Raw genomic sequence first — 26,589 nt, 5'->3', positions numbered from 1 at the left:
AGGGAGCAAAATTTTAATGGATCAGTGCTGTAAGATTACTCAGTCAGCACCCGCAAGAGTGACTGAGAACAATTAGGTTGTTATGGTTCCCCAGGCAGTCTGATGAGGTGATGGGTAGGTTCAGGCCTGCATTGTGGAAGAAGACTTAGGTGTATTCTTCCGAGTTCCGAAGGCAGGACTAAAAGAAAAAGTGCAGGGGTTGTGGAGAGACAGGTTTAGACCAAAAGGAAAGAGAATCATCCTAACAACCAGACCTGGCCCAGCGTGGAAAGTGTTGCTTCTAGGGGGAGGGAGTGAGTTCACCTCTTGTGGAGGTCTTCAGGCAAGGGCTGGACGACCACCTGGTCAGGATGTTGGAGAATGGATTATTGGATCATTAAGGGTTGGCCTCCATGGCTTCTGAGGTTTCTACAAGCCCTGAGATTCTCTGAGGACCTGAACAAGGGTGGCATTGATAGATGTGGGTGCAAGGAGTTGGGAGAGATCCTTAGAAGTTGGGAGATAGCGCCTATTGGGGTGCAAAAAGACAGAAATCAAAAGGTCATTCAGTTGAGAATGGAAGTAAATCTGCTGATTAGTCCATAAACCCTTTCCTAAGTTGGCTCTGATTGAGAGGAGGAGGACAGAGAGAGAAGGAGGGGGAGGAGAGGACACCAGATCCCTGCCATGGAAGAGCTCATGGTGAATTAGGGGAAAGGAGGCCCCAACGTGGATCGTTCCAGCATGAGAGCCAGAGTGCTATCCACGAGAGCCATGGATAGCAAGTCCTCTGTGAGATAAGAAAAGGGAAGGTCTCTCTGGGCCTGGGTGGTCAAGGGAGGAAGGATGTTCCCTAGGGAAGCAGGGATATGGGCCTTGACCAGCAGCAGTGGTTCCAGTCCATCTGCCCTACTTCTTCATCCTCCTCCAGCCCAACACCCCCAGGCTGCCCTGTTGGATTGTGTCTTCTTCTGTCTTATCTGCATTCTCACTTTCTCCGTCTCTGGGGGATGTCTTTTCTCTCCTGTTCAGCCATTGTCTGTCTCACCATCCATCTTTCTCCAGTATCACTTACTGAGGCTCTCTCTCCCAGCATCCCTTCCTCTTCCCTAACTCTTCCCCTTTCCCCCATCTCATCTGTCTTTTTAATCTCTGGGCATCTCTCCTCTTATTGTCTCCTAGGCTCAGATCAGTTCTCCAGCCACATCTCTCCCCTTTTCTTTCTTCCTCTCCCTGTCTCCCTACCCTTTCAGTCTCTGGAAATCTCTTCCCCTCATATCTCTCTTTTCTTTCATTTTGTGGATATCTATTTCTCCTTTATCCCTTATCCCTTGTCTCTTAGTCTCTGGACATGTCTCTTTCCAATCGGCTTCCCTTAGTCTCTAGACATCTCTCCCCAACCTATTATCTCCCCTGTTTTTTATTCTGTGTTGACTGTTTCCTCTCTTGTCTCTCCTTAGTCTCTTGGCCTTTAGGCATCTCTCCACCTCTTTCTTTGTCCTACACCCGTTTTCAGTTTATCTTTACTCTGTCTTTAACTGTGTGGGTCACTCCCTTATCTCTTTACTGTCTCTGGATGTCTCTCTTCTCATCCCTTCCCTCCCTCCCACTATGCCTCCCCAGATCTCTCAGAATCTGTAAACTTCTCTCAGCACTCACCTCTTACTCTGTTCCTTCTCCACTTCCCAGTCATTCCCCTCCCCTTTCAGTGTCTGAATGTCTCCAACATAGCTTTCCTGGATCTCACTCTGTACGTACAGATCTTTTCTGTATTTCCATTTTGTGTATTTTTCTGCCTCCATTCCTACTGCCTTCAGTCTCAGATTTCTCTCTACCATTTATCTCCCTCCTCTCAGGCTCAGGACATCTCTCACTGCCCATCTTTATCCCCCCAAACCTACCACTGCTGTCTGTGTTACTCTAGAACCCTTGGGCTTTGAGGGTCTCTTCTCTCCCCTCTCCCCCCTCCCACTCTGGGGAGTCTGGGAGACTGGGGATCTCCCCAAATCCTTTCGAAGACTCCAAGTGTTTTTCACACTGTCCATCTCCCTAGGGCCTTCCTTACCTGTTTCAGTTACCAGGCACTTCTGCTTTTTACTCTGTGCGTGTCAAATTCCTAACACTGTGGATGGGTCTGTCTGAACACAGGATCTCCCCAAATAACGTCATCATCTGAGGTTGCCACTAATGATTCACAGAGCCACTAGCAACAGAGAGAGACAGACAGGCAGACAGAGACAGAGAGATAGGGACAGAGAGACAGAGAGAGAGACAGAGACAGAGACAGAGAGAGACAGAGAGAGACAGACAGAGAGAGAGAGACAGACAGAGAGAGAGACAGACAGGCAGACAGAGACAGAGAGATAGGGACAGAGAGACAGAGAGAGAGAGAGGGAGGAGAGGGAGGTGGGAGAGGAGGGGGAGGGGGGGAGGGGGGTGGAGGGGAGAGGGGGAGGGGGGAAGGGAGAGGGGAGAGAGAGAGAGAGAGAGAGAGAGAGAGAGAGAGAGAGAGAGAGAACCACACACCATGAGAGCTGGAAAGACCCAGAGAGGTCATCTAGTCCAACCCACTTTGTTTTACAGAACAGGAAACTGAGAACCGGAGCTGGGAAGGTCACACGTGGGATGTTCCTTATCTTTTTTCCTGTTTCAGCTGAAAAATGGTGATAATAATAGCACCTACCTCCTAGAGTTGTTATGAGGATGAAATGAGATGTTTGTAAAGGATTTAGCACAGTGCCTGGCACATAGTAGGCCCTTAATAAATTTTTCCTCCCTCCCTCCCTCCCTTCCTTCCTTCCTTCCTTCCTTCCTTCCTTCCTTCCTTCCTTCCTCCCTCCCTCCCTCCCTCCCTCCCTCCCTTCCTTCCTTCCTTCCTTCCTTCCTTCCTTTCTTCCTTCCTTCCTCCGTTCCGACTCTTAGGTTCTGGGGATTTCTCTCAGTCACCTGTCTTCCTTCCTCAAGTCTGACCTTACTGCCTCCCCCAACACCCACTGCATCCCTCCTGAAAACAATTCCCTCCTCCCTTCCCCCTCTTTCAGTTTCTGGGGGTCACTCCCCTGGCCCTCATTTTGTGTGTGTCTCTTGCCCTCATTTCTCCCAAGTTTGTCCGTTTCTGGGCATCTCGCTGCCCCTGCTTCCCTCTGTATGTCTTAGTGTCGGAGTCTGTCTCTTAACTACTCGTTTTTTCTTCTCTTTTCTTCCTCCTACCCCTATGCCGCCCCGCCCTCTCCCCCCAGAGCCCACTGTACCCTTCAAGAAGAAGCTGCAAGACCTGGAGGTCCGGGAGAAGGAGGCCGCCACATTCCAGTGCGAGGTGCCCCTGCCTGCCACAGAGGCCTCTTGGTACAAGGAAGAGACCAGGTTGCGGCACAGCAAAAAGTACAACATTGAGGAGGAAGGCACGTGGCGCCGGCTGACGGTGCAGAATGTCACCACGGATGACGATGCTGTCTACATCTGTGAGATGAAGGAGGGCAGCAGGACCATTGCTGAGCTATCTGTCCAAGGCAGGTCCACACAGGCTGCACTGGGGGCTTCTAGGACTCATTGGGTGTTTGGGGCCTCAAACACAGTGGGCAACATGCTTATAATTCTCTGCCCTCTTCTCTGATCTCTGCTTGTTCCCTCTAGGCAATATCACCAGGAAGCTCCCGAGGAAGACCATGGTACTGACCGGGGACACGGCCATCTTCTGTGTGGAGCTGGCAAACCCAGCTGATTCCATTCAATGGCTGAGGAACCAGGAGGAGGTCAAGGCTGGGGACCGCATGACGATCACTTCCACGGGCACCTGCCACACACTGACCATCAGACAGTGCTGTCAAGAGGATGCTGGGGAGATTGCCTTCTTGGCTGGCGAGTGCAGGACCTCGACCCAGTTCATTGTGTCTGGTGAGGCCTGGAGCTGGGACCCTAGATAGGCAGGGGAAGGGTGAGGAGAGGGCAGAACACAGGTATCTGGAACTAGAATGGATCCTGAAGCCAAAATGAAAAATTTTACATTTGAGCTTTGTTCTTGGGGAACATCTGGAGTGTTAGATTTTTGTGGACACTGATCCCAGAAGCCCACTGTGGTAGAAAGAGTTCTGGATTTGGAATACTGGATTCCAACAGAATCCTGGCTCTGCCACTCACTGTCTGGGATACCTTGGGTGAATGACTCTCAGCTTCAGTCTCCCCAACTGAAAAGTGAGGGGTTTGGACTCAGTGGGGTTTAAGGTCATCTCCAGCCCTCAATGGCCGTGTGACACATTGGAAGAAAACACTGGTCCTGGAGCAGAGGACACTACCCTCATTGTGCCTCAGTTTCCTTCTCTGTAAAATGAGGTTGGGCTAGATCGTCCCTTTTACCTCTAAGTCTGTAATCCTCTCCATCTGATCCCAGGTCCTGTGATTCTATAGCCCCCACCATTCATCTTTCTTTCTCTTTCCTGGGACAGATTTGAACAGTCCCACACACTGACCACCTGCCTGGTGTGATGTGGGGCTTCCAGCTCTCATTCTAATGACCCTTATTACAAAGAGGTAAACAAAGAGTTTACCTCCCAACAGCCCTGTGAAGGACACAGTCTCCCGGGCTGCTCGCCTCCTTTTACAGACATAGAAACAAGCTCAGAAAGTGACTCAGTGAGAGGCACATAGCTAGTGAGCATCAGATCTGGGATTTAAGTCTAGTTCTCCTGATGACAAGTGCTGTGTTATTCCTATTGTCCTATGCTACCTCTCTAGAGCTGTATGCTGGCTTCTCATGGTCCTTGATGCCACCATTATGGCTTTGGGTCATGGCATTGGTCTCTCCATGTTCCCTTTGGGAAGGAGCATATGTTAAACTTATTCACACTAAAATGTTAGAGACTGTTCACTAGGGCAGCGTGAGAGTACCAGGGGATAACTCAGTTTAGTACAAGAGTAGAGAACCTGCAGCCTTGAAGTCACATGTGGCCCTCTAGGTTCTTAAGTGCCTCAAGGCCAAAGGTTCCCCATCCCAAATGTGATTGTAAGGATACCTGGGTTCTAATCTCGATTCTGTCACTCATATAACCTTGGACTCTTCTCTGGGTCTCAATCTTCTTTGTTTATAAAGTGAGAAAAGTTTGTTATATAGAAGGAAGGTTTGTCTTATGGAAGAGGAAGCAGATTCATTCTGTGTGGTCCCAGAGGACAGAACTAGGGCTAGTGAGTGGACATCATAGAGAGAAGGATTTGGGGGTGATAGAACTTTCTAATTGTGAGATCAGTCCAGCAGTAGAATGGGCTGCTTGTCTTATGAGGTAGTAACCTCTCTATCTGTGGAGGTACTCAAGCACAATTTGAAGGCCCCCTGGGGGGGGGCTATAGAGAAGATTCTTGCTCAGTGGTGGTTTGGATGTAGTGGTTGGTGGTTGAACATTGAACTCTGGGATTCTTGGATTTCCAACTTCTTTACATGCCATCACAGAAACATCCCATGGGAATTCCCAAGCTGTAGGAAGGGTGCCCTTGTCTTGGACTCTGTAACTGGGTGCAGGAGTTTGTGGCTTGGGGGCTTCCCAGAAGTGACTCTCCTTTACACAATCCTTTTTCTTCCCTATATGTTTGTATGTGGGTGCTCCTACCTCCAGTCTCCAGAAAGCCTCCTCCACAAGCCCCCTCTGAACCCATGGTGAAGGCCAAAACGGACAACTCTGTGACTCTTGGGTGGTCCCCACCACTGCTAGACCGGCCCATTGCCATTGATGGCTATCTGGTGGAGAAGAGGAGATTGGGCAGCCAGAGGTGGACTCGGTGCCATGAGGCAGAGAGAATTTCCACGCTAGAGGTGACTGTGAGCAGCCTGCTTGAGGCAGGAGACTATCAGTTCCGAGTAGCGGCCGTCAACAGCTTTGGCCAGGGCCCCTACCTCGAGTTTCCAGAGACCATCCACCTGGGTAAGAGAGTGTGGTGGCACATTGTGAGTGGGGCCATTGGGGAAAGGAGAGGGGAGGTTGAGGTCAGAGCAGGGGAGCAAAAAGAGCATTGAACTTGGAGTCAAAAGACCTGGCCTGAAATTCTGGCTCTAGGACCCTGGGCAAGTCACTTTATGGCTGTGAGGCTCAGTTTCTTCCTCTGTAAAATGGGTATAATCATCCCTAGCCTGTTTACCTCTCAGGATTGTCACAATGAACATACCTTGTAAGCCTTAAGGAGACTTAGACATGGGAGTTCTGATTATCAGTATTTTTTTTTCCTTTCTTGGCTGCTTCTTCTCCCTGCCCCCAGTGACATCATACTAGGTGTGCAGGCCCTACAAGTTCTCCCTACTTACTCCCATGGCATCCTCGAAATCTTCCAGGTACTCTGGGCACACACAGCCCTACCCCCTCTATGAGGTGAAATAGGAGAACAAGGAAGGGCCTTCTCCATCAGGGAAGTCAGAGTCTGGCTAAGAAGGAATGGAGTCTGTGCCTAGCCACTCCAGAAGGGGATCGAGAGGAGGACCCCAAGGAGTCTCCCAAAGTTTGGTCACTGAATTCCCCTTGGGTCTATAAGAAGGGACTTGGGGACTAGTCCCAGGATGCCTTTCTTCTTTCACAAGGCTCTTTGTGGGACTTGTTTCCTTGAGAGGTGATATAAGGTTTGGGACAGAACTGGGCTTCAGAAAGTGTGGAAAAAAGGAATTAGGAGGGCCTGCAATTGTTATCTTCAAATATTTGAAAGTCTTATACTGAAGAATTGGATCTGGAGCCAGGAAGATCCAGCTTTCAACACTTACTAGCTGTGTGACCCAGGGCAAATCATTTAGCGTCTGTTCATCTCAGTTTCCTCAACTGTAAAATGGGAATAATAACGATACCTGCCTCCCAGCTTTGTTGCAAGGATTAAATGAGATAATATGTGTCAAGCAGTTAGCGCAGCACCCGACATGTGGAAGTCACTAACTGAATACTCACAATCATTATTTTGTACATAAGGAAAATGTTGACCATTAGAACCGTCTAAAAGAGGAATCAGCCTCCCCAGGAGATAGTGAGTTCCTCATCATTTTAAGTCCTCAAATAAATGCTGTAGGGCCCCTTGTCAGGCATGTTGTAGGTGGTCTGGCTCTTTGGATGGCCTTGGGAGCTCTGCCTTTTTTACAATGCTAGGATTCTCTGAGTTGCTCTGAGCAACTCAGACATTCTATGAGAGAAGCTTTGTGATGGAGGAGGGAGGATCGTGGGGCCCCTCCTGTCCTGGGAGACTACTTGGAGGGTGACTTTACCCGTCTTGGATCCATTAAAGAGCTGGCATGTTTTAGATCTCAGATACTTAGATTTTTTTGTGTGTCCTGAACTCCCTTGACAGTCTGGGGAACCCTGTGGATACTGTTTCAGAATCCTGTTTTGTCCTCTATATTCATGATGGAAAGAAATGCGAAATTTTGAGTTTAGAGGGTTAGTAATTAAGTAAATAGAGATTTAATTTTTTTCTCCATCCAAGTTCAAAGGTTCCCTGAAATCTATCCATGGACCCCTTGGAAGGAAGAGGTGACTTGGATTCACATTTTGAGGGTTGTGGAAAGACATAAATTAGCTGAGACTGGGTGGGGAGAGCAGGGTGGGTGTGGGGCAATGGATCATTAGTTCTCTGCTTTCCCCTTGTCATCCTTTTGTCCACAGGACCCCAGATCTGGGCTCCTCCCCAGCACTGACCTATGGTCCCTCTCATTTCCCTGTAGAACCCCAACTGGCTGTGAAGACACCCTTGCGGGCTGTAGAAGCAGTAGCTGGTGGTGAGGTGACTTTCACTGTGGACCTCACCGTGGCTTCCTCTGGCGAGTGGTTCTTGGATGGACGGGCCCTGCCGGTCAGTGACATATATGTGATTCGTTGCAAAGGCACCCAACACTCCCTGACTATCAGCCCAGTCCCTGCCAACCTGGATGGTGCCCAGCTCAAATTTGTGGCCAATGGCATAGAGAGCAGTATCCGGATGGAGGTCAAAGGTAAACCTCCAACCTCCTTCCCAACACACAGACACACCAAGTAGGGGTTGTGGGTCCCTTTTCCTGAGCCCCTGCTGGGGCTTAAATCCATCCATTCAAAAGTATATAAGTGCCAATTGTGTGCGGAATACTGCCCTACATTACTGAGGACATACAAAGGGTTGTAGAGGAAAGTGTCCTGGATTTGGAATCAGAGGTACCTGTTTTAATCCTCATTCTCCTGATTTATTAGCTGAGTGACCTTCATCAAGTCACTGAAACTCCCCGAGGCTCAGTTTTCTCATCTGCAAAATGGGGGCAAAAGTATTTACTCCACAGACTATTCTGAAGAAATCATTTTGTTAATCTTAAAACACTACATGTGAACTATCACCAGATGTATATGACGGACGTTACTGACATAAAGCTGACAAGATTGGATTTGAGACATGAGGGAGAAGAAGGGGTGAAGGATGTCTCATATGCATAGGTGTGATGCCTATCAAACGTGCAGATGACCAAAAGCTGACTTTAGGCCACATCTAATACGCTAAATGCTATCGGAAAGAAGTGTCTTACACTTTGGCTCAAAAAGCCGACTTCCCAAGTATAAGATGAGGGAGTTATAGCTAGAGAGCGGTTTGTCTCCAGTCCTTTTTTCCTCCCTCCTTTCTCTCCTTCCTTCCTCCCTCACCCCCTCTGCTCCACCTCCTAACTCTGCCCCTCTTTTGTCTCTCTCCACTGGCCGGCCCTCCCTCTCCCTCTGTCCCTGGTGGCTCTCCCAGCCGCCCCGGTGCGCATCACCAACAAGTCTTCAGCCGCTGTGCAGAAGATTTCTGCCCGCCTGCACGAGGAGGCCCAGCTCTTGGCCGAGCTCTCCGATCAGGCTGCGGCCGTGACGTGGCTGAAGGATGGCCGGGCTCTGCCCAGCGGGCCCAAGTATGAGCTCCAGGCCACGGAGCAGCGGCGGGTGCTGCGAGTGCGCGATGTGGCCAGGGATGATGCGGGTCTCTATGAGTGCCTCAGTCCTGGGGACCGCATCGCCTACCAGCTCTCTGTGCAAGGTGCGTGAGGGGCTGGGGAGGGAGCGCGATGTGGGCCACGTGGGGACGCTAGAAGGGCCTCCCAGACCCAAGAAAAGTGGGTCCTCCCCGGTACCCTCTGCCCTGAGCCTGCCCCGAGGCGGCCCTCCCCACCCGCAGGAAATCTATATATATAGTCTTGGATTAGAGTCTGGAGCTTTGGGTTCGAATCCCAGCTGGGAGACTTTTAGTAGCTGAGTGAGATAAAGGTTTTAGGCGAGTTACTCATCCTCTCTGAACCTCAGTTTCCTCCTCTGTAAAATGGGGTTCATAATCCTGTCTCCCTACCTCATATGGCTTTTATGGGGAACACTTCATAATAACAATAGCTAACATTTATATGCCAAATATTTACAATTATCATCTCGTTTGATCCTCACCACAACCGTGGGAGGTAGGTGAGGAAACTGAGGCAAACAAAGGTTGTTTTTTAGGTGACTTACCCAAGGTCAGTCAGATAGTTACTGTCTGATGCCAGATTTGAACTTAGGTCTTTGTCACTCCAAGCCCAAGTGCTCTATCCACTGCACCATCTAGCTGCCCAGAGAATTTATTACAGTCCAAGAAAAAACATGTATTTGGGGTACAATCCTAATTAGAAGCAATTTTATTAACTAAAATAATTTCCACTTAGAGAAATGTCCAAACTGATAGTCTTTTCATGTCCTGAGGCATCTGTTGAACACAAATCATTTTGAAGTCTTATTTTATAGGATTCTTTCTTTAAGAAAGAAAATTTCACAGTTGAGCTTGAGCCATAAATAATTCAGTTTTGGGAGCAGCTCGGTGGCACAATGGATAGAGCAGCAGCCCTCCAGTCAGGAAGACCTGAGTTCAAATGTAGCCTCAGACCACATGCTTGACACTTAGTAGCTGTGTGATCCTGGGCAAGTCAGTTAACCCTAAATGCCTCACAAAAAATCATAATAACGATTCAGAGTTCTGGAGAACTCAGGAAACAGTTTGCTTCTTCAAACAGAATAATCTCTTAAAACGTCCAGGCATGCTAGAGAATCATTTTCTAAAGTTAGGGGGTAGGGAACCTGCAGCCTCGAGGCCACATGTGGCCCTAAGGGCCTCACTTGAGGACCTAGAAAGCCAACCATGGCCTCAAGTCTGCAGGTTCCCAAACCTCTATCTATTCAAATCAAAGGTGAAAGTAGACAGTGATCTTAACTAGACTAAAGAATTTCCTGATCTAAGTCTGGTTACTCCCTTAATCCATTTATTTTGTAGAGATTTCTAAAAGAAAGTAGTTAAGCTTAATGGGGCCAGGGAGTTGGGATGGGGTAGAGTAGAGGATTTAGTGGAGGGTATTATTTCTGAGAGGAGTTGGACACAAGTGAACAATAATTATTTCCAAGGAATTTCGTTAAGTATTGATAAAGTTTCCTTCATCTAGGTAAATCTGGAATGGACTTTAGACTGGAGAAATATTTCTTTCTCATTATTTTTGTTGAGATGCCGTAATATGCTTACCCAAGAGAAAGTAACTGAAAAGTCATGTTATAATATTTTATTTAAATGTAAAGTTGCAAAGCAAGTTTAGTTAAGCATAAGTTAATAATTAGTTTCATCCAAAAATAATAATAAGAAGAAAAAATCGGGGATTTTTGTTGACTGTCATCCAATAATGTGAGCCAGCTGCTAAAAATATGATTGAGATCTTAGGCTACCGTGAGGAAGGCATCATGTCCAGAACAGGGATGGGTCGGACCACAACTGAAGTGCCACATTCAGATCTAGGAACCACATTTTCCAAAGGATATTGTCAGAGCAGAACGTATCCAGAGAAGGGCAGCCAGAGTAGCAAAGGGATTGTAAACCATATCATCTGAGGTTTGGTGGAAGAAGCAAGGGATGCTTAGCCTGGAAAAGCAAAAGACTTCAATGGGACATGATTGGTGTCTTCAAGCAGCTAGAGGGTTCATTTTAGGGAACAGAGATCAGATTATTCTGCTTGGTCCTACAGACCAGAACTAGGAACGGTGGGGTAAGTGAGAAAGGCAAATGCCCAACTCAATGTAGGGGAAAAACTCTTCAAGTTGTTCCATGATGGAATGGACTCTCTTATAAGGTAGAGAACTCCTTATTAGTGGAGGTGTTAAAGGACAGGAGATTCCTGCATCGGGTGAGAGGCTGAACTGAATGACTTCTAATACTGACATACACTTGAAAGCAAGATTTTGGGGCAATCCAGATAAATGAGAAATGCCTCTAAACAGTGAGGCCATCATCTCTGATGACTAATGGTAGTTAAGTTATGACCACCTCATCACTCCCCCTGCCTGTACTCCTCAGCACCCTACCCTAATATTTATCTAATTTTAATTTCTCAGGACATTTACCTTGTTGACCATATGGTTTCAGATCTTGTCCATTTCCTACACAAAGATGTGGCAGGAGGATATGTGGAAGCTGTGTTGGGGGGCCAGGCCCAGTTTGAGTGTGAGACTTCAGAGCCCCATGTGATGGTACGTTGGTATAAAGATGGCACTGAACTCAGTCGTTCCCAGCGCCTCTCCCAAGAAGACAAAGGAACAAAGCACCGGCTGGTGGTGGGCGTGATCACCAAGCAGGATGAGGGCACATATGCCTGCAGAGTTGGTGAAGACATGCTGGAATTCAAGCTCAAAGTGTCTGGTGAGTGGTGGGAAATGGGGAGAGATCTGAGTGGGAGAGCAGGCCCTGAGTATGGCAAGTGGTCATTGTAATAGTGCATTGGGAGTTGGCTCATGGCATAGAGTCCTGTTGTCTTTGGTCTTCCTTTCCCTTCCTTTCTCCAGTTTTCTGCCAATGCTTTCCTCTATTTCTCCTCCTCTTCTCTTCTTCTTTCCCCTTTCCTTCTAGAAGTTCTTGTTTATAGATTTTTATTCTTTAGTGGACCCCATTCTAGTGCTTATCATCACCATCACCACCACCATTAACATCACCATCACCATCACCATTTAGAAATCTTTTTAAATCTTGTAAATGTATGTGGTACTAGAATAGGTATGGTAAAAGAATGCCAGACACAGAACCTGCCCTTATCCTAGAGGAACTCATAATTTAGGATGGATATATTGATTTGGATATGATGGGGATCATGGGGTTTGCACAATCACTTAATTTTATAAGCTCAGCAGTGAAGACTATTTTATCTCAGATACACTTTTGCCACCACTTGGGAATATTGCTATCATGGAACCAGTAGCGACTTAGTTATGAAATTGTCATCCTACCAGCCACGATTATAACATAGTTAACTCAAAGAGAGAGATTTAGCATGCTTTTCTGATCGATTATGTTTTAAAAATAATAAAAAATCCTCCTCCTTATTAATGTGGGTGGAGGTTAATCTGGGGAACCCCTGATCAATAGGATGCTATTTTAATATAAGGAGGTGGTTATGAGGGGACCCTCTGGTCAATGACATGCCCCATTCTTCTGGAGGGGATTACAGAGTTTGCACCTTTGTCAGAAAGGGGCATCTCTCGTGGAACTGGATTTGTGTCTCTGCCTCTTTTTTGAAGGACAGAAACCTGGTTGTAATAAAACTGTATCTCCTGACTGGTCCCTTGAAGTCCTTTCATTGTCACGTTTCTGTTGAAGAATTGCTAGTAAGAATCATGAGGGTGGACTTTCAATTGAGTTGTAAAAACGGTGTTAGTTTCTTTTTTTGATTCCTTTACTTTTAAGGTTCTTTGCCAGAGCATTCTCTTTCTTTGACTTCCAACAAAGTGAGGAGAGGGGGGCAAGGAAGGTCACAATTTGTGTCCTTCAGCAAGCAGTCAAAGCCTCTAGGAGAGGTCCCTCTTTCTAATAAAGATATCCACCCTGAAACCTCTCATCAAGAAGAATGGGATATATAATTGATCAGAGGTTCCCCTGATATGTTAAAAATAGCAAAGTCTAACAGCAGTACAGAAAATATAATTTAAACAAACATACTCATGGAGCAAGATTTAAAGAAATCAAACTCAAATTGATAAGGTTACAATTCAGTGCTTTTTTTCACTGTTCTTTAAACAAAACAACTTAATTTTACCCTGATTCTCCTCCCCTTCCCTGTCCTTCCAGGTTTCAGTAAAATGTTTCTTTCTGCTTCAACCAAAATGCTAACCATGCTGGGATTTTGAGTTCGAATGCTTCTAAATTGTTTTTCCTAGTTTCTATGATATAACAACTCAGTTCGGTAAATAGACCAGTTGTCATTCCACAAGAATTGCAAATGGCAGCCATGAGAATTCAGAGGCAGTTAGCTCCTTGGAGAGGGTGCTGAGAGCTAATCAGGAAGATCCAGGTTAAAATCTACCCTCAGACACTTACTAGCTAGCTGTGTGATCCTGAGCAAGTCACTTCACCTCTGCCTACCTCAGTTTTCCTTATCTCTGTATTGGGGATAATACCTTCCAGGGTTTTTGTTAAGATCAGATGAGATAATAATTGCGGAAGTGTTTAAAGCTCTATACAAATTTTTAGCTATTGTTATTTATACAGCTAATTAATCAGCTAGCCTTGAGATTATTCTTGTAATTTCTGTGGGCTTTCCTATACTCCCTTCTGCCCTTGTTCCTTTCCTCACAAATGACTGAATCTGATGTTTATAGTCATACCATATGTCTTCTGCGTTAGCCTTCTATCACACAAGATTCTCTGCCAGGTGACTTTCTTCTCAATTAGGAGGGAGGCAGTAATTTTATTCACTTAAAGGAAGGAGAAATCTTCCCATTTTCCAGATAGCTGCTGTCTATGGTGTTTTATGATTAATGTGAATACGATGAGCCATCTCCCACACGGAATTTGGACAATTTTAGAAGCTTGAACTTTGATCCAAACTTCTTTTTAGAAAAAAAAATCCTATAGAAAACAAACCAAATATAAGACTTGAGCCGAATCTTTAAACACATAGAAAGGGCTTTTAAACGTGGGACAGCACTTCCCCCACCGAAGGCTACATTGACAGATCTCCTAGGCCCCCACAGTGGGCCACCAGGGTTGCTCCTGGCTCCCAATTCCTTGACTCTGCAGCCCCAAGCCTACAGCTTCCAGTTCATCCACCTTCTCTATGGTCAGCTCTGCTTTTTGGTCCATCCCACCTGTTACTTTGTGTCACTAAAAGTCTTTTCCCAGGACAGCTGAGAAGGCCCTAGAGGGAATCAGAAAAGAGAAACATTAGAAACATGATCCTATCAGCTGATTGACCTGTCACCTTGGACCCAGGCTTGGGGGTGGATTGGAAAGTTGGGAGGGTAGGATTGAAATAGGAAGAACCTGGCAGGACTGTTATTTTAAGTCAAGGGGAAAACAGCTGTTTTCAATCTTGTAGGCATCTCAACAAGTAGGAAAAGGGCTTAGGATACAGCGTAAAGGACTGGGGTTAGACTTGAGAAAGAACTTCCTGGCAGAAGAGATTTTTAAGGAGAGGCAGAGGTGACTGGGAAAGTCTGTCAGAGAGCTTTTGCCGGAGAGGAAATACACCACCAGCTTCCTCACCCTCAATCAAAATGTGCTGATTGATTAAAAATGTTCTTATTGACATAGAGGCAAGAGGATGAGCCAGGTGACATTAGGAAGTTCCTTCTGGCCAGAGAGGTCTAGGAGGGGTGAAAGAAGACCCAGTTCTCTTGCCCTGTCTGACTCAGGAGGAGGACTGTTGTAAAGGTGTCTTCAGTGAAATTTAATTTAATTTATTTCTGTTCAGTTCAGTCTGACACAGAATAAACACAGACAGAGAAATGAAAAATCAGGTATCCCTATTTATATACATATGTATGTATGTATAGATAGATATACGTATAGATAGATAGATATACATATAGATAGATATACACACATACACACATATACACACACACATATATACAAGTAAGGATGGATTTATACAAGGTAGACTGGGAAAGGTACAGAACACGTGGTAGAATCAGAATTCCAAAAGATCTCAACAGGCTGGAATGATGACCTGAATCTGCTGAAATGAAAAATGGCTGGACTCAATGTAAAGTTCTTCATCTGGGTTCCAAAGTTCACTTGCACCAGTACAGAGTGATGGAAATATGGCTAGAAAGAGTTCAAATGAAAAAAAAATGTCTGAGTGGTTAGCAAGCGTGATATGACGTGTGTAAGACAGATGAACACAGCACACTTGAGGGCTGCTAGCACAGGTTCACTCTTGATCTGGTCAGACGGTAAAGACACTAAGAAGGGGTTAATAATCTGACTTTATTCTAGTCTAGTTTTCTCAGAAGAGGATTGCTGATAATGGCAGCATGAACTCCTACAGCATTCCCTAATCTCTCTTCTCCCAGGGGCTGGTGAGAAGGGGGGCAATTACCCCCCTGTCTCAGTGGGGTTAATCGAGACTGGCACCCTTGCGCTTCCCCTAAATCCCCTCAAGCCTCAATGGGAGCCAGTTGAGGCAAACACAGCATTCAGGTTGTGCATTGAGCCCTAACGTTCCTCACTGACCAACCAATGACCACCTGCTTTATTGGGCAAAAGACAGAGGAGGCATATTGCCAGCAATAGCCTCACAAGTTTACATCACCTCATCCCTGTATCTCGCCATGCTGCCTCAATGGATATTTGTATTATTTACCATTATATAACACTGCGCAAGTGTGGTGGAGATGTTTTGAACCATAACTGTGGGAACTCTTATCTAGTGCCTGGGACCAGAGATTGTTATGGCAATTGGATGCTGGGAAACTGAACTCTATGAAATAATAACAAAAATTCACTTTACACACACTAAAATTCACCTTACATACAACGTGACATGACGTGACACAGCACGTCATAATATGATATGATATAATGTAGCAATGCAATATAATGCAGTATAACGTAAGATAACACAAGATGACATAAGATGACATGACATAACAGTGCAATATAATGTAATATGATGTAATGACATGAGATGGCATGATATAACATAATATAATAGCATAGCATAGCATAAGCTCGATACTCAAGTGAGTCGGAGGCATCAGCCAAATAGCAAATGCAGTCTTAGGCTGTATTAACAAAAGGTAATGCAGTCATAGATTTAGAATTGGGAAGGACCTTTGAGTCATTTACTCTAAGTCTTATTTCACAGGAAACTGAGACCCAGAAAGTTTCAGTGACTTGCCCAAGGAAGGTCATGTATGGAATGGAACAAAATAATCATTTATAGAACTCCTACTGTTTGCAGGCGCTGTGCTAAGTGGTTTTTACAAATATTATCTCATTCAATCCACACAACAACCCTGTAAGATAGGAGTTGTTATTATACCTACTTTAAAGTTGGGGAAACTGAGGCAAACAGAGGTTAAGTGACTTGCCTAGGGTCACACAACTAGTAAGTCTCTGAGTTCATACTTGAATTGAGGTCTTCCTGACTCCAGATTCAAAGTTCTATCCACTGCCCTACAAGATGCTGACTTAGAACAAAGGTCCTCTCACTCTAGATCTGTGGGATCTAGTGTCTCCTGCTGCCTCTCATTCTCAAAGCGCAGAGTTCCAGGTCCTAGTGATTTAGGTTAAATTACCTTTTCTTTTCTAATAAGCACACAGCTGGAGGATTGTGTTTAGTTCTAGGAACCACGTTTTGTTTTATTTTATTTTGAATGAATGAAAAGCGTTTAAGTTCTTACTATGTGCTAAGTTCTGTACATAGTGCTGGGATACAAATAGAAAAAAGATCGACAGCTCTGGCCCTCAAGACACTTATCCTCTAATTGGAGGAGACAACACACACGAAAGAAGTCCAGCCCCAGGTCAGATAGGAAGTCTTGGAAGTCTTAAGGATGTCATGGTAGGGAGGATAATGATGATGATGATGATAGCTAGCATTTTTATAGCACCTACTATGTGCTAGGTATTTCACAAATATGTGATGTGATCCTCACAACAATCTCATGAGGTAGGTACTTTTATTACCTTCATTTTACAGTTGAGGAAACTGAGACAAACCGAATTTAAACAACTTCCCCAGGGTCGAACAACTAGTAAGTGTCTGAGGCAGGATTTGAACTCAGGTCTTTTTAACTCCGGTCTCGGAGCTCTATCCATTGTATTAACTAACTCAGTGGTAAGCCTCAGAAGGTACCAGATTTTATGAAGGACACTGACAAGGTTGAACATGTCCATAGGAAAGGAGGAGAAGGGGAGCAGATGCCATGCTATATTCATTTCAGTTTAACAAGAATATATTAAATGCCTAGTGTGTGCAAGGCAGAGATACAGAGTCAATGAAAAAGTCTGCCTTCAGGGAGTTTGCATTCTGCTGGTGTTGGAGGTGGTTTATTACATTTAAAGAGCAAAATAACTAAATTATAATTTGAGGAAGGAACAGCCCATCTAAGAGGAATGGACTAAAATTTAATCTTTATTATTAAACCATTAAATGATTTTTGCAGTCATCTTCCAGCAGATCTAAGAGACTTGTTCACCTTTTTATGTCTAAATTTTGTATTTTGTTGTTATGTCCCTAAACACATCTAGCTGTGGCTTAGACATTTAGACTCATTTCCCTGGCACCTGCAACCTATGTAATTGGGGTGTCCTTAGTCAGGAGAGAATTGGATAATAGCATGTGAATGTTGGCAGACAGACAATACCTTCTTGGCTTCTCCTTGCTCCTCCAGGAAAACAACTCCATTCTATGAGGATTTATTGACAAAATTGGCGATGCTTAGGAACTGACTCACATGATTTGGGGGATCATGATTGCCATCTTCCAGCCTAGGAAGACCTGTCCTATAGAAAACAGATATTAGACATGCTCTGTTTGGCTCCAGAGGGTAGAGCTAGGAGCTCTGGGTAAAAGATGCAGAGAGGCAGAAGCAGGCTGGATATAATTGACCAACTGGAACTGTCTAAAAACGGAAGGGGCAGTTTGGGAGGGAGTGAGTCCCCCATTGCTGGAGGTCTTCCAGTAGACCTCCAGAGAAGATCACTTGTGTCTAGGAGGTCGACAGGAAATCCCTGTCAGAGATCTCCTCTGAGATTTCTTCTAATACTGAGAGATGTGGTGATTCTATGAGGAACTCATACAGGATGCGGTCATGGCAGACCCTGAAGCTCTATACAGCTCTGAGACACGGTGTGAATAGTTGATAGAATTGGCTCCAGAGTCAGGAAGACCTGCCTGTGGCAGATATTGGCTATGTGACACTGGGTAGCTCACTTAACTCGTCCATGCTCCCAGGCAATGTCTAGACCATAAGCTATAGAGCAGATAAGAGGGAGTCTCTTCACAGGTAAGTTCCATATATCAGTGAAATTGTACTAAAAAGCAAACAAACAAAACCCTCTAGATAACTGTTAGCATTTATCATTATTATCGGGGCAACTAGATGACACATTGGACCTGGAGTTGGGAAGACTCATCTTCCGGAGTCCAAATTTGGCCTTGGACCCTTACTAGCTGGGTGACCCTGGGAAAGTCACATCACCCTGTTTGCTTCAGTTTCCTCATCCGTAAAATGAGTTGGAGAAGGAAATGGCAAACGACTGCAATATCTCTGCCAAGAAAATCCCAAATGGGAGCACACCCGACAAAAACAGCAGCAGCAGCACTATTCTAAATTATTTCTTTGCACAATAAACTATTAATAGCATTATTAAAATAAAATAATTTAAATGATTATTTCAGTTTTATTAAAGTGTTAAATAATTTAGCTGTGATTTATTATCATAAAATCATGATTATTATTTATAACAATATTTTTACTAGTTTGATTATGACAAGGGAAGGGGAAATAGTGAGGCGATATGGCTTAGGGTGGTCAATGGATTGGATGTAATAACAATACCTGGCATTTACATAACATTGTAAGGTGTACAAAATGTTTTACAATCATTATCCCATTTTATCCTCACAACAGCCTTGAGAGGTTGGTCCAATGATTATCTCCATTTTACAGATGAGGAAACTGAGGCAGACCGAGGTTAAGGCAGGGAGCTAGTAAGTGTCTGAAGTCCCAGGTCTTCTTTGGCTGAAGGTCTAGCACTTGACTTTCTTGGATAATTCTGAACAAGTGATAAAAATGACCTTTCTGGGCCTTGGTTTCCTTATCAGCAAAATGGGGGAGTTGGTGCCAAACCCCAGGACTTCTTACCTTTTATATATCGTAACTAACTCTTTACCAGCTTGGTGACACCTAGGGACCCCTTCTCTGAAGAATGTTTTTAATTGCATAAAATAAAATGCACATTGTAAAGAAAACCCACTATATTGAAAGAATGATCAAAGTATTTTTTAAAGAGCCAAGATCATAGACTACAGGTTAAGATCCCTTGGACCTCTAAGAGTCTTTCTAGCATGGAATCTTGGAAGAACCCTGAGAGATTATTTGGACTGACTCCCTTGTTTTAGAGGATGAAAAGGAAACCCAAGTGATGACTTTCCCTCATCCTCCAATAGACTCTAGGGGAATGATGTTGGTATGAGGGGAGTTTGGTGGTCATTGGAAATTGACCTAGGCTTATCATAGTACCTGGCATTTAGTAGGTGCTTCATGGTTTACTGAGAATCAGTAAGAGCCAGAATGTGTCATGGGCAGGGCTCGAACCCCAAATCTTCTGGACCCCAACTTCAGCTCTTTGTTCATTATCTTCAGTGGTGTATCTTTTCTTTTTGTGCCCCAGTGACTGAGGACGTAGAACCTTGCACCTAGTGGGCACTTATAAATGTTTTGTTAACTTGAATTTTTCTGTTTAATTTTTTTTTTTACTCAAATCCATTCTTATTTAGGTCTTAGCCCAGCTCTTGTTGTTCATTTGTTTCAGTTGTTTCTCTTTGTGACCCCATTTGAGGTTTTCTTGGCAGAAATACTGGAGTGGTTTGCCATTTTCTTCTCCAGCTCATTTTTTAACATAGGAGGAAATTGAGGCAAAGAGGGTTAAGTGACTTGCCCAGGGTCACACAGCTAGTTAAGTGTGTGAGGCCAGATTTGAACTTGGGAAGATGAGTCTTCCTGACTCCAGGCCCAGTACTGTATCCTCTGTGCCACCTAGTTGTCTTAGCTACTGTAACTTAACAGTTCCATCCAGTGACTGGGAGTGATGGTCTGGTTATTAGAACAACCACTGGGGTTCTCTGAGGGGTTCCTCTTCTTTGATATCTCCTTCCTTTCCCCCCACTCCCAGATAAAGCAGTGAAATTTATCAACAAGCCAGCATCACCGCCTGAGGTGATTGTCAGCCCTGGTGGGCAGCTGGAGCTGGCCTGTGAGGTGTCAGAGGCTGGTGGGACTGTGGTGTGGAAAAGGGAGCAGAAAGAGGTGAAGAAGGACCAGAGGACAGAGATCCACACCCAGGGCACTCGGCGGACCCTCATCCTGCGCCGGATGACCCACAGTGACCAGGGCACTTACAGCTGCCATGCTGGGGATGACCATCTCACTTTCCACGTCCGAGTCCAAGGTAAGAGGGAGACAAAGAAGGTCCTGAGGTGAAGGGAGGTATTCCAAGGGTCTAGGTCATTGCTCTTCCTTCCTGGGAAAGGATTAATCAATCAGTTAATCAATAAGCACTGATTAAACCATTACTATGAACTAGAGGTGGTATGATCCAATACATAGAAAACTGGCCTTGAAGCCAGGATGACCTACGTTTGAGTCCCATCTCTGACACATACTGGCTATGTGACCCGGGGCATTTGCTCTAAGTCCTCAGGACTCTGGTCAGCTCCCTGAAGACTATAAGGTACAGAGAAGGTCCTGAACTCTACTGGTAGAGGAAGTTTCCTCACTTGAGAAGGTCTCCGTACCAACAAAATCAAATCCGACATCAAAAGAGTTAACATGTATAAAGTACTTTGTAAACCTTATAGTGTTGTTATTGTTACAATGAGGATTATCATTAATCACAGGTCTCATCTCTGTCACTCTCCCCTTACTATGTGCCAGGTTTTGGAGATACAATAAAAAAAAAAAAACCAATAGTTCCTGCCTTCAAGGCGCTTCCATTCTAAAGAAAGGATCTAGAGAACAGGCTTCATTTTGGGCAGATGAGGACACCCTACTCATGGCTAAACCTCTTCTCAACCAGCTCTTGCTTTCTTAGCCTGTTGCCCCCTGGGCCAAATCAGTATTGGGGCCAAAAGTAGGGAGTTAAGTAGACAATGGGCAGGTAAGCATGTGGGATAGGCTGGATGTTAGCTTCCCCTGCAGTATCTAATGCCTTTCCTGTCCCTGGTATCTCATCGAGCCAATAACTTCAGCAGAACTTACTTCCTTCCCACCCCTCAAACCAAGGAAACCTCACTCTAAGTGGGGGAGAGAGAATAAAGGAAGGGGCCTCCATTCCGTGCAGACCTACTATGTAGGGATCCTGTTAGGTCCTTTGTTCATGCACAATTATTTTGAATTTCTGTTTTCTCATCTTGAGGGTGTTGGACTAGCAGGTCACCGTTTCCTTTTGGACCTGGCATTTTACATTCTGGGATCTAAGATTTCTTCCATCTCTGACAAATTAAGATCCCTTCTATCCCTAGGTCTATTTACACTAAGTCCCTGTCTATTTCTTTGATTCTTACTTTTTATTGAAATCACAATGTATGGAATAGAATTATTTCTTAGGTCTGTGCAGACCTAAGGACATAAGGAAGAGGCAATGAGTTCTAAAAAGTGGATGATGTTATGGGGAGAAAGAGCCAGGAGGCCCAAGCTTCTCTATTTCCCCTTTTCCCATTCTTGAGCAGAGTTGGGAGTGGGGGTGGGCTGGGGGACAATCTGCTGGATCTTATTGGAAAAGGACGTAAGACATGAATGATGTAGGGGGAGGGGGACAGGCAGAGGGCTGAACTTGACCTGGTCTCAGGCCACTTTATAATGTTGCCACTTTATAACGTGCCACTTTTCTTTCCCAACTCCCTACCCTAGAACCCTCATCAGTGTTTGCAAAGGAGCAGCCAGGACAGAATAAGGTGCAGGTGGTGTCTGGGGAAAGTGCTACCCTGAGCTGTGAGGTGGCTCAGCACCAGACGGATGTTACATGGTACAAGGATGGAAAGAAAATCAGCTCGAGCCAGAGGGTTCATCTGGAGGCCAAGGGCAAGAACCGGCAGCTGCTGGTGCAGCAGGTGGGGAAGGCAGATGCTGGGGAGTACAGCTGTGAGGCCGGCAGCCAGAAGGTCACTTTTCATCTCAGTGTCAAAGGTAAATGGCTTTTTGGAGTGGGAGGAGCCTTATAATGCATCATGTTGGTCATGGCAGCAGTGGATGATAACCTGGAAACTTCAGGGCTGCTCATAGGATGACAGCTCTGGAGCTACCACCTGGTCCAGTACCCTCATTTTATAGATGAGGAACCTGAGTCTGAGAAAAGGTAAGTGATTTGCCCAAAGCCACACAGCTAGTAAGTATCAAAAGCAGGATTTAAACTCAGGTCTTTCTGACTCCAAGCTCAAGCACTGTGGCCACTTCCCCACCTAGCTATGTCTTCATTCCAGGTACTTCTCTTGCCCTTCCCAACCCAGGCATTTAACCCATTATTAACATAACCAGCAGCCTCTCCACCCTTTCAGGTAAAAGAAACCAGAAGATAGTACAGAGAATCTTTACCTCATGGAATAAATTCAAGCAAAGTGAATTCATTCTGTGGGAGTGGAGCCAATTTTCTTATTGCCTTCCCTTAAAAATCAGATGTGTTCCCACAACAATAAAAAAAAAACCCAACTCTTATGTATTCATTCAAGACTTTCCATGAGGAAGGAATTAAAACAATATATAGTCCTGTGTCACTTTGTCTGTGTTTACCTAGCACCTAACCAGCATCCTTTCCTGTACATAGTAGGTGTTTGGTATGCCTTTACTCTTTTGAATCGAATTCTAGTTCATTAGCAACCAATGTCCATTAGGGAGGGGATCTTAGAGATTTCACAAAGCAGGAAATTGAGGAACTGAGGCAGTTAGGTGGTGCAGTGGAATAGAGCACTGGACCTGGAGTCAGGGAGACCTGAGTTCAAATCTAGTCTTAGACATTTTCTTAGATATATGACCCCTGGCAAGTTACTTTGCCTCATTTTCCTCATCTGTAAAATGGAGACAGAACCTACTTCCCAGGGTTGTTTTAAGGATAAACTGAGATAATGTTTATAAAGTACTGTGCAAACCTTAAAGCGCTGTGTAAATGCTAACCATTACCATTGTCATTATTATGAATTATCCCTACCAGCCTCTTGTTTTATAACATTTTTAGAAATTTTGTCTTAGCTCTGGCTCTGGGATTCCTCCCTTGTTTCTCTTATCTAGCCCTTAGAAAATTCTCCCTCATCAGGGCCTCCCACATTTGAAGTTCCCAGAGCTCATCTCTTTCTTCTGTTGTCTGGATAGGTACAGCAGGTTTGTAGTTTCGCATTTCAGCAGAAAGTACTGAGGTCTGCCATTACGACATTCTGGTCTGAAAATTTATCTCCATGACTTGGGTTTCTGTGAAATAAGTTAGGTCCCTGCAGCCTTGAGCTGATGTTTCATCTCTTTTCCAGAATCTGTGGCTGTGTTTGCCAAGGAGCAGCGGATACAAAACAAGGTAGAGGCTGTGGCTGGTAGCAGTGCCACCCTGAGCTGTGAAGTGGCCCAGGCTCAAACAGAAGTGACCTGGTACAAGGATGGGAAGAAACTGACCCCCAGCCAGAAGGTGCATGTGGAGGCCAAGGGCCGCAACCGGCAGCTGGTGGTGCAGCAGGCTGGGAAGGCAGATGCTGGGGAGTACACCTGTGAGGCTGGGGGCCAGAAGGTCACCTTCCAGCTAGATGTCAAAGGTCAGCCACCCTGGGGAAGAAGGAATGGAATAATGTCTTCTGATTCCGTGAGAATGTGTGTGCGTGCATGTGTGTGTGTGTGTGTGTGTATGCAGTTCTACACTAAGATTTTTGTAATCCCCTGTATATCTTCTTAATGTACATTAGTACATTAATTCCTATTGTACATCTCTGCACACATCTTCACATATCATGCTTCTTTAATTTGTCAAAGCTTTAAACGGCACAAAGAGTTTTGAAACACTGTTTTTTCTATGTTTCTGAGGAAATCTCAGAATCAAAGAAAGGCAGGTATGGGAGGGAGATTTTGGTTGGATATCTATGGAAGGAAGCAGGATACTTCAGTCCTCTGAGTGCGCTGGGACCAGCCCTTCTGAAGCAGAGGGTCGGGGTTGCAAAAAATTTGGCGACAGCAGGAGGTTTCTGAACAGGCAAAAACCAAGAATTAATTAAAAATCAGACACATAATGAGTCTGAGGTGTTTCTGGCAGCACTCGCCTGTGCTGCATTGCACAACTTCACTCCAACCTTGGTTCTGAACACAAAGCATGTGCACTTTGCACTGCACCTGCCCTCAGGCCATGCAGTGCTAACAAGCAAAGAAAATGTGAAAAAGGGGTAAGAAGGTGTAACGAGTGGAAAAGGCTTAAAAAATCCTACTGTGGATCACCTAGACATATAAAGGATGTAGATAAAGAAGAGCCAGCCACAAGCCTGGCACAGAGATAGACATGTTAGTCATAGAAGACTTCAGTTATTCAGACATCTAATGGAAGGAACTCCCTTTCTGCTAGAAGAAGAGAAGCTATCACTTAGTGAAAAGTTCTTTCAGAGGTAACTCTACTCTGGATCTGACTGAGGTGGGAATGATGGGAACCTTGGGGGAAAGTGTCCATTCCCTGTTAAAGTTTGTGAGAGGGCAGGAAAGAAAGCTGGGCAGAATGTGACGTGAACTTCAGATTTTAGGAGAGCGGATTTCAAAGAGTTCAGGGGAAGGATCCCATGATTAAAATGCTACAGGAGAAGTCAGCCCAGGAGGGATGAGGAGCCTTCAAGAACAAAATTCTGAAGACACAGAAATACTTGAAATGAAGAAAAGGGAAGTTGTCGGTCAGCCAATAAGCATTTATTTTATATTTACGTAATAGATATTTACATAATAAGCCTCTACTATGTTTCAGTCACTATGCTAAGTACTGAAGAGGTTAATGTGGAGAGCTCTCCAACTGCCTACAGTGAGAAGAACTCATATATAAAAGATGGAGGCAAAAGCTTGGAATAAAAGATGACTAGTGAATTTTACTGTAACAACTGTGTGCTAAAGCTCACAATGAGGTTTTTAAAAATTTATGATTTTTATTTTTAGTTAGAAATCCTCTACTTTCCTCCTCTCCCTCCCTTACCCATTGAGAAGGCAAGAAATATGATACCTATTATACATATGAAGTCATACAAAATATTTCTACATTAGCCATGCTGGGGGGGGGGGGGGGAGGAGCAAGAAAAAGTCAAAAATTGCCTTCAGCCTGCGCTCAGAGGTGAATAGTGTTTGCTGTTATGAATTAAAGATGATGAGGAACACAAAGGACAAAATAAAGGATTTTTTTATTTTTAGTTGTTCTGTGAAAAAGAGGAAACTTCTCGGGATGGGGTAAAAACTGACAACAGAGAGATGGCAGGACAGCTCAGATCCTATTTTGATTCTCTTTTCTCTGCCAAGTAAACTGACTTTTGAATTGGAAAGAACAGAGCAAAAGTGACTGATGGAGAGATAATAAATAAATAATCAAATAAGTTAAAATTTAAAACTAAATAAAGAGGGAGAAAGTGATCACATGTCTGCCTCTAGTTGCCCGGGGCGACTCCCGGGCCTTCGCCTTCTACTTACCTATCCCCGGTCCTCAGACGTCTCCGGCCCTCCTCCTGGTTTGGGGGAGGGAATTCCCTCTCCCTGTTGGGGAAGGGGAATAAACAGGCAGAGCACCCGAAAGGAGTTGCAGCCAGCAAGCTTTATTCCGTTTCTCTCTCCCCAGCTCTCATGGTCATCCCCTTTTATTATCCCCTGTCTCCTCCCCCGTACCTCCCATGGGCGGGCGAGCTCCTCCCAAGTGCCTCCCCGTGGGTGGAGCCAGCCTGTTACCAGGGCCATCCCAGTACCTCGTGGCTTGCTAGACCAGCTAGCCTGCCACGTAAGCAGGTTCGGACCCTCAGGCATCTCACGGTCCTCACAGGGGACCCCGGTCCAGAGCTGTCCCCCAACATCTAGTGAGTTCAAATCACCCGGACCAGGCAAAATCCTTTTTCTGGTACCAAAGCACCTGGCAGATGCGATTGATGAGCTGCCATTAATGACATTTGAAAGACTGTGGAAAACAGGGCTAGCGGATGGAAAATGAAATTTTAGCAAAGCTTTTGATGAAGTATCTCTTGATATTCTGTGTAAAAGATGGAGAGATGTGAGTTAGCTGTTAGTGTGAAAAATGGAGACTAGCCTGGTTGAATGGCAGGACCCCAAGAGTAGCCAATATTGGTTGGATGTCTCTTGGGCAGGAGATAGCCAGTGGAATGCTCCAGTGACCTGTGTTTGGCCCTGAACTGTTTAATAGTTTTATTTATGACTTAGATAAAAGCATCGATAACGTGCTTACCAAGATTGCAGATAAAATCTGGCAGAGATAGTGAACACACAAGATGACCAAGTCAGGGTCCAAAAAGATTCTGATAGGCTAGAATCATGAGCTAAATCTATTAGGATATCATTTAGTCATATAAAATATATTTTTAAATGCAAAACCTTACACTATTGTTCAAAAATTCAGATTCATGGAAACAATACTGGGGAGGCATGGGAGATGGAGATGAGAGAG

At 45.0% G+C, this 26,589-nt stretch overlaps 1 protein-coding gene across 16 annotated transcripts in view; it reads left to right on the top strand.

The window, feature by feature from the left end:
- The window catches only part of OBSCN (obscurin, cytoskeletal calmodulin and titin-interacting RhoGEF), a 322,112-nt gene that overhangs the window by 25,611 nt on the left and 269,912 nt on the right, over nt 1–26,589 (top strand). For all 16 annotated transcript variants that reach the window (XM_072652736.1, XM_072652782.1, XM_072652744.1 and 13 more), the window contains exons 3-11: nt 3,219–3,488; nt 3,613–3,873; nt 5,583–5,888; nt 7,658–7,924; nt 8,689–8,967; nt 11,356–11,628; nt 20,107–20,382; nt 21,843–22,118; nt 23,447–23,722. In XM_072652736.1, the coding sequence (XP_072508837.1) occupies nt 3,219–3,488; nt 3,613–3,873; nt 5,583–5,888; nt 7,658–7,924; nt 8,689–8,967; nt 11,356–11,628; nt 20,107–20,382; nt 21,843–22,118; nt 23,447–23,722 (2,484 nt within the window). The remainder of the gene's footprint in view (nt 1–3,218; nt 3,489–3,612; nt 3,874–5,582; nt 5,889–7,657; nt 7,925–8,688; nt 8,968–11,355; nt 11,629–20,106; nt 20,383–21,842; nt 22,119–23,446; nt 23,723–26,589) is intronic.

The sequence above is a fragment of the Notamacropus eugenii genome, chromosome 1 (assembly GCF_028372415.1).
Source record: "Notamacropus eugenii isolate mMacEug1 chromosome 1, mMacEug1.pri_v2, whole genome shotgun sequence".
Taxonomy (NCBI): Eukaryota; Metazoa; Chordata; class Mammalia; order Diprotodontia; family Macropodidae; genus Notamacropus; species Notamacropus eugenii.
The sequence above is the reverse complement of the archived record's forward strand: the minus strand, read 5'-3'. Positions and strand labels throughout refer to the sequence as shown.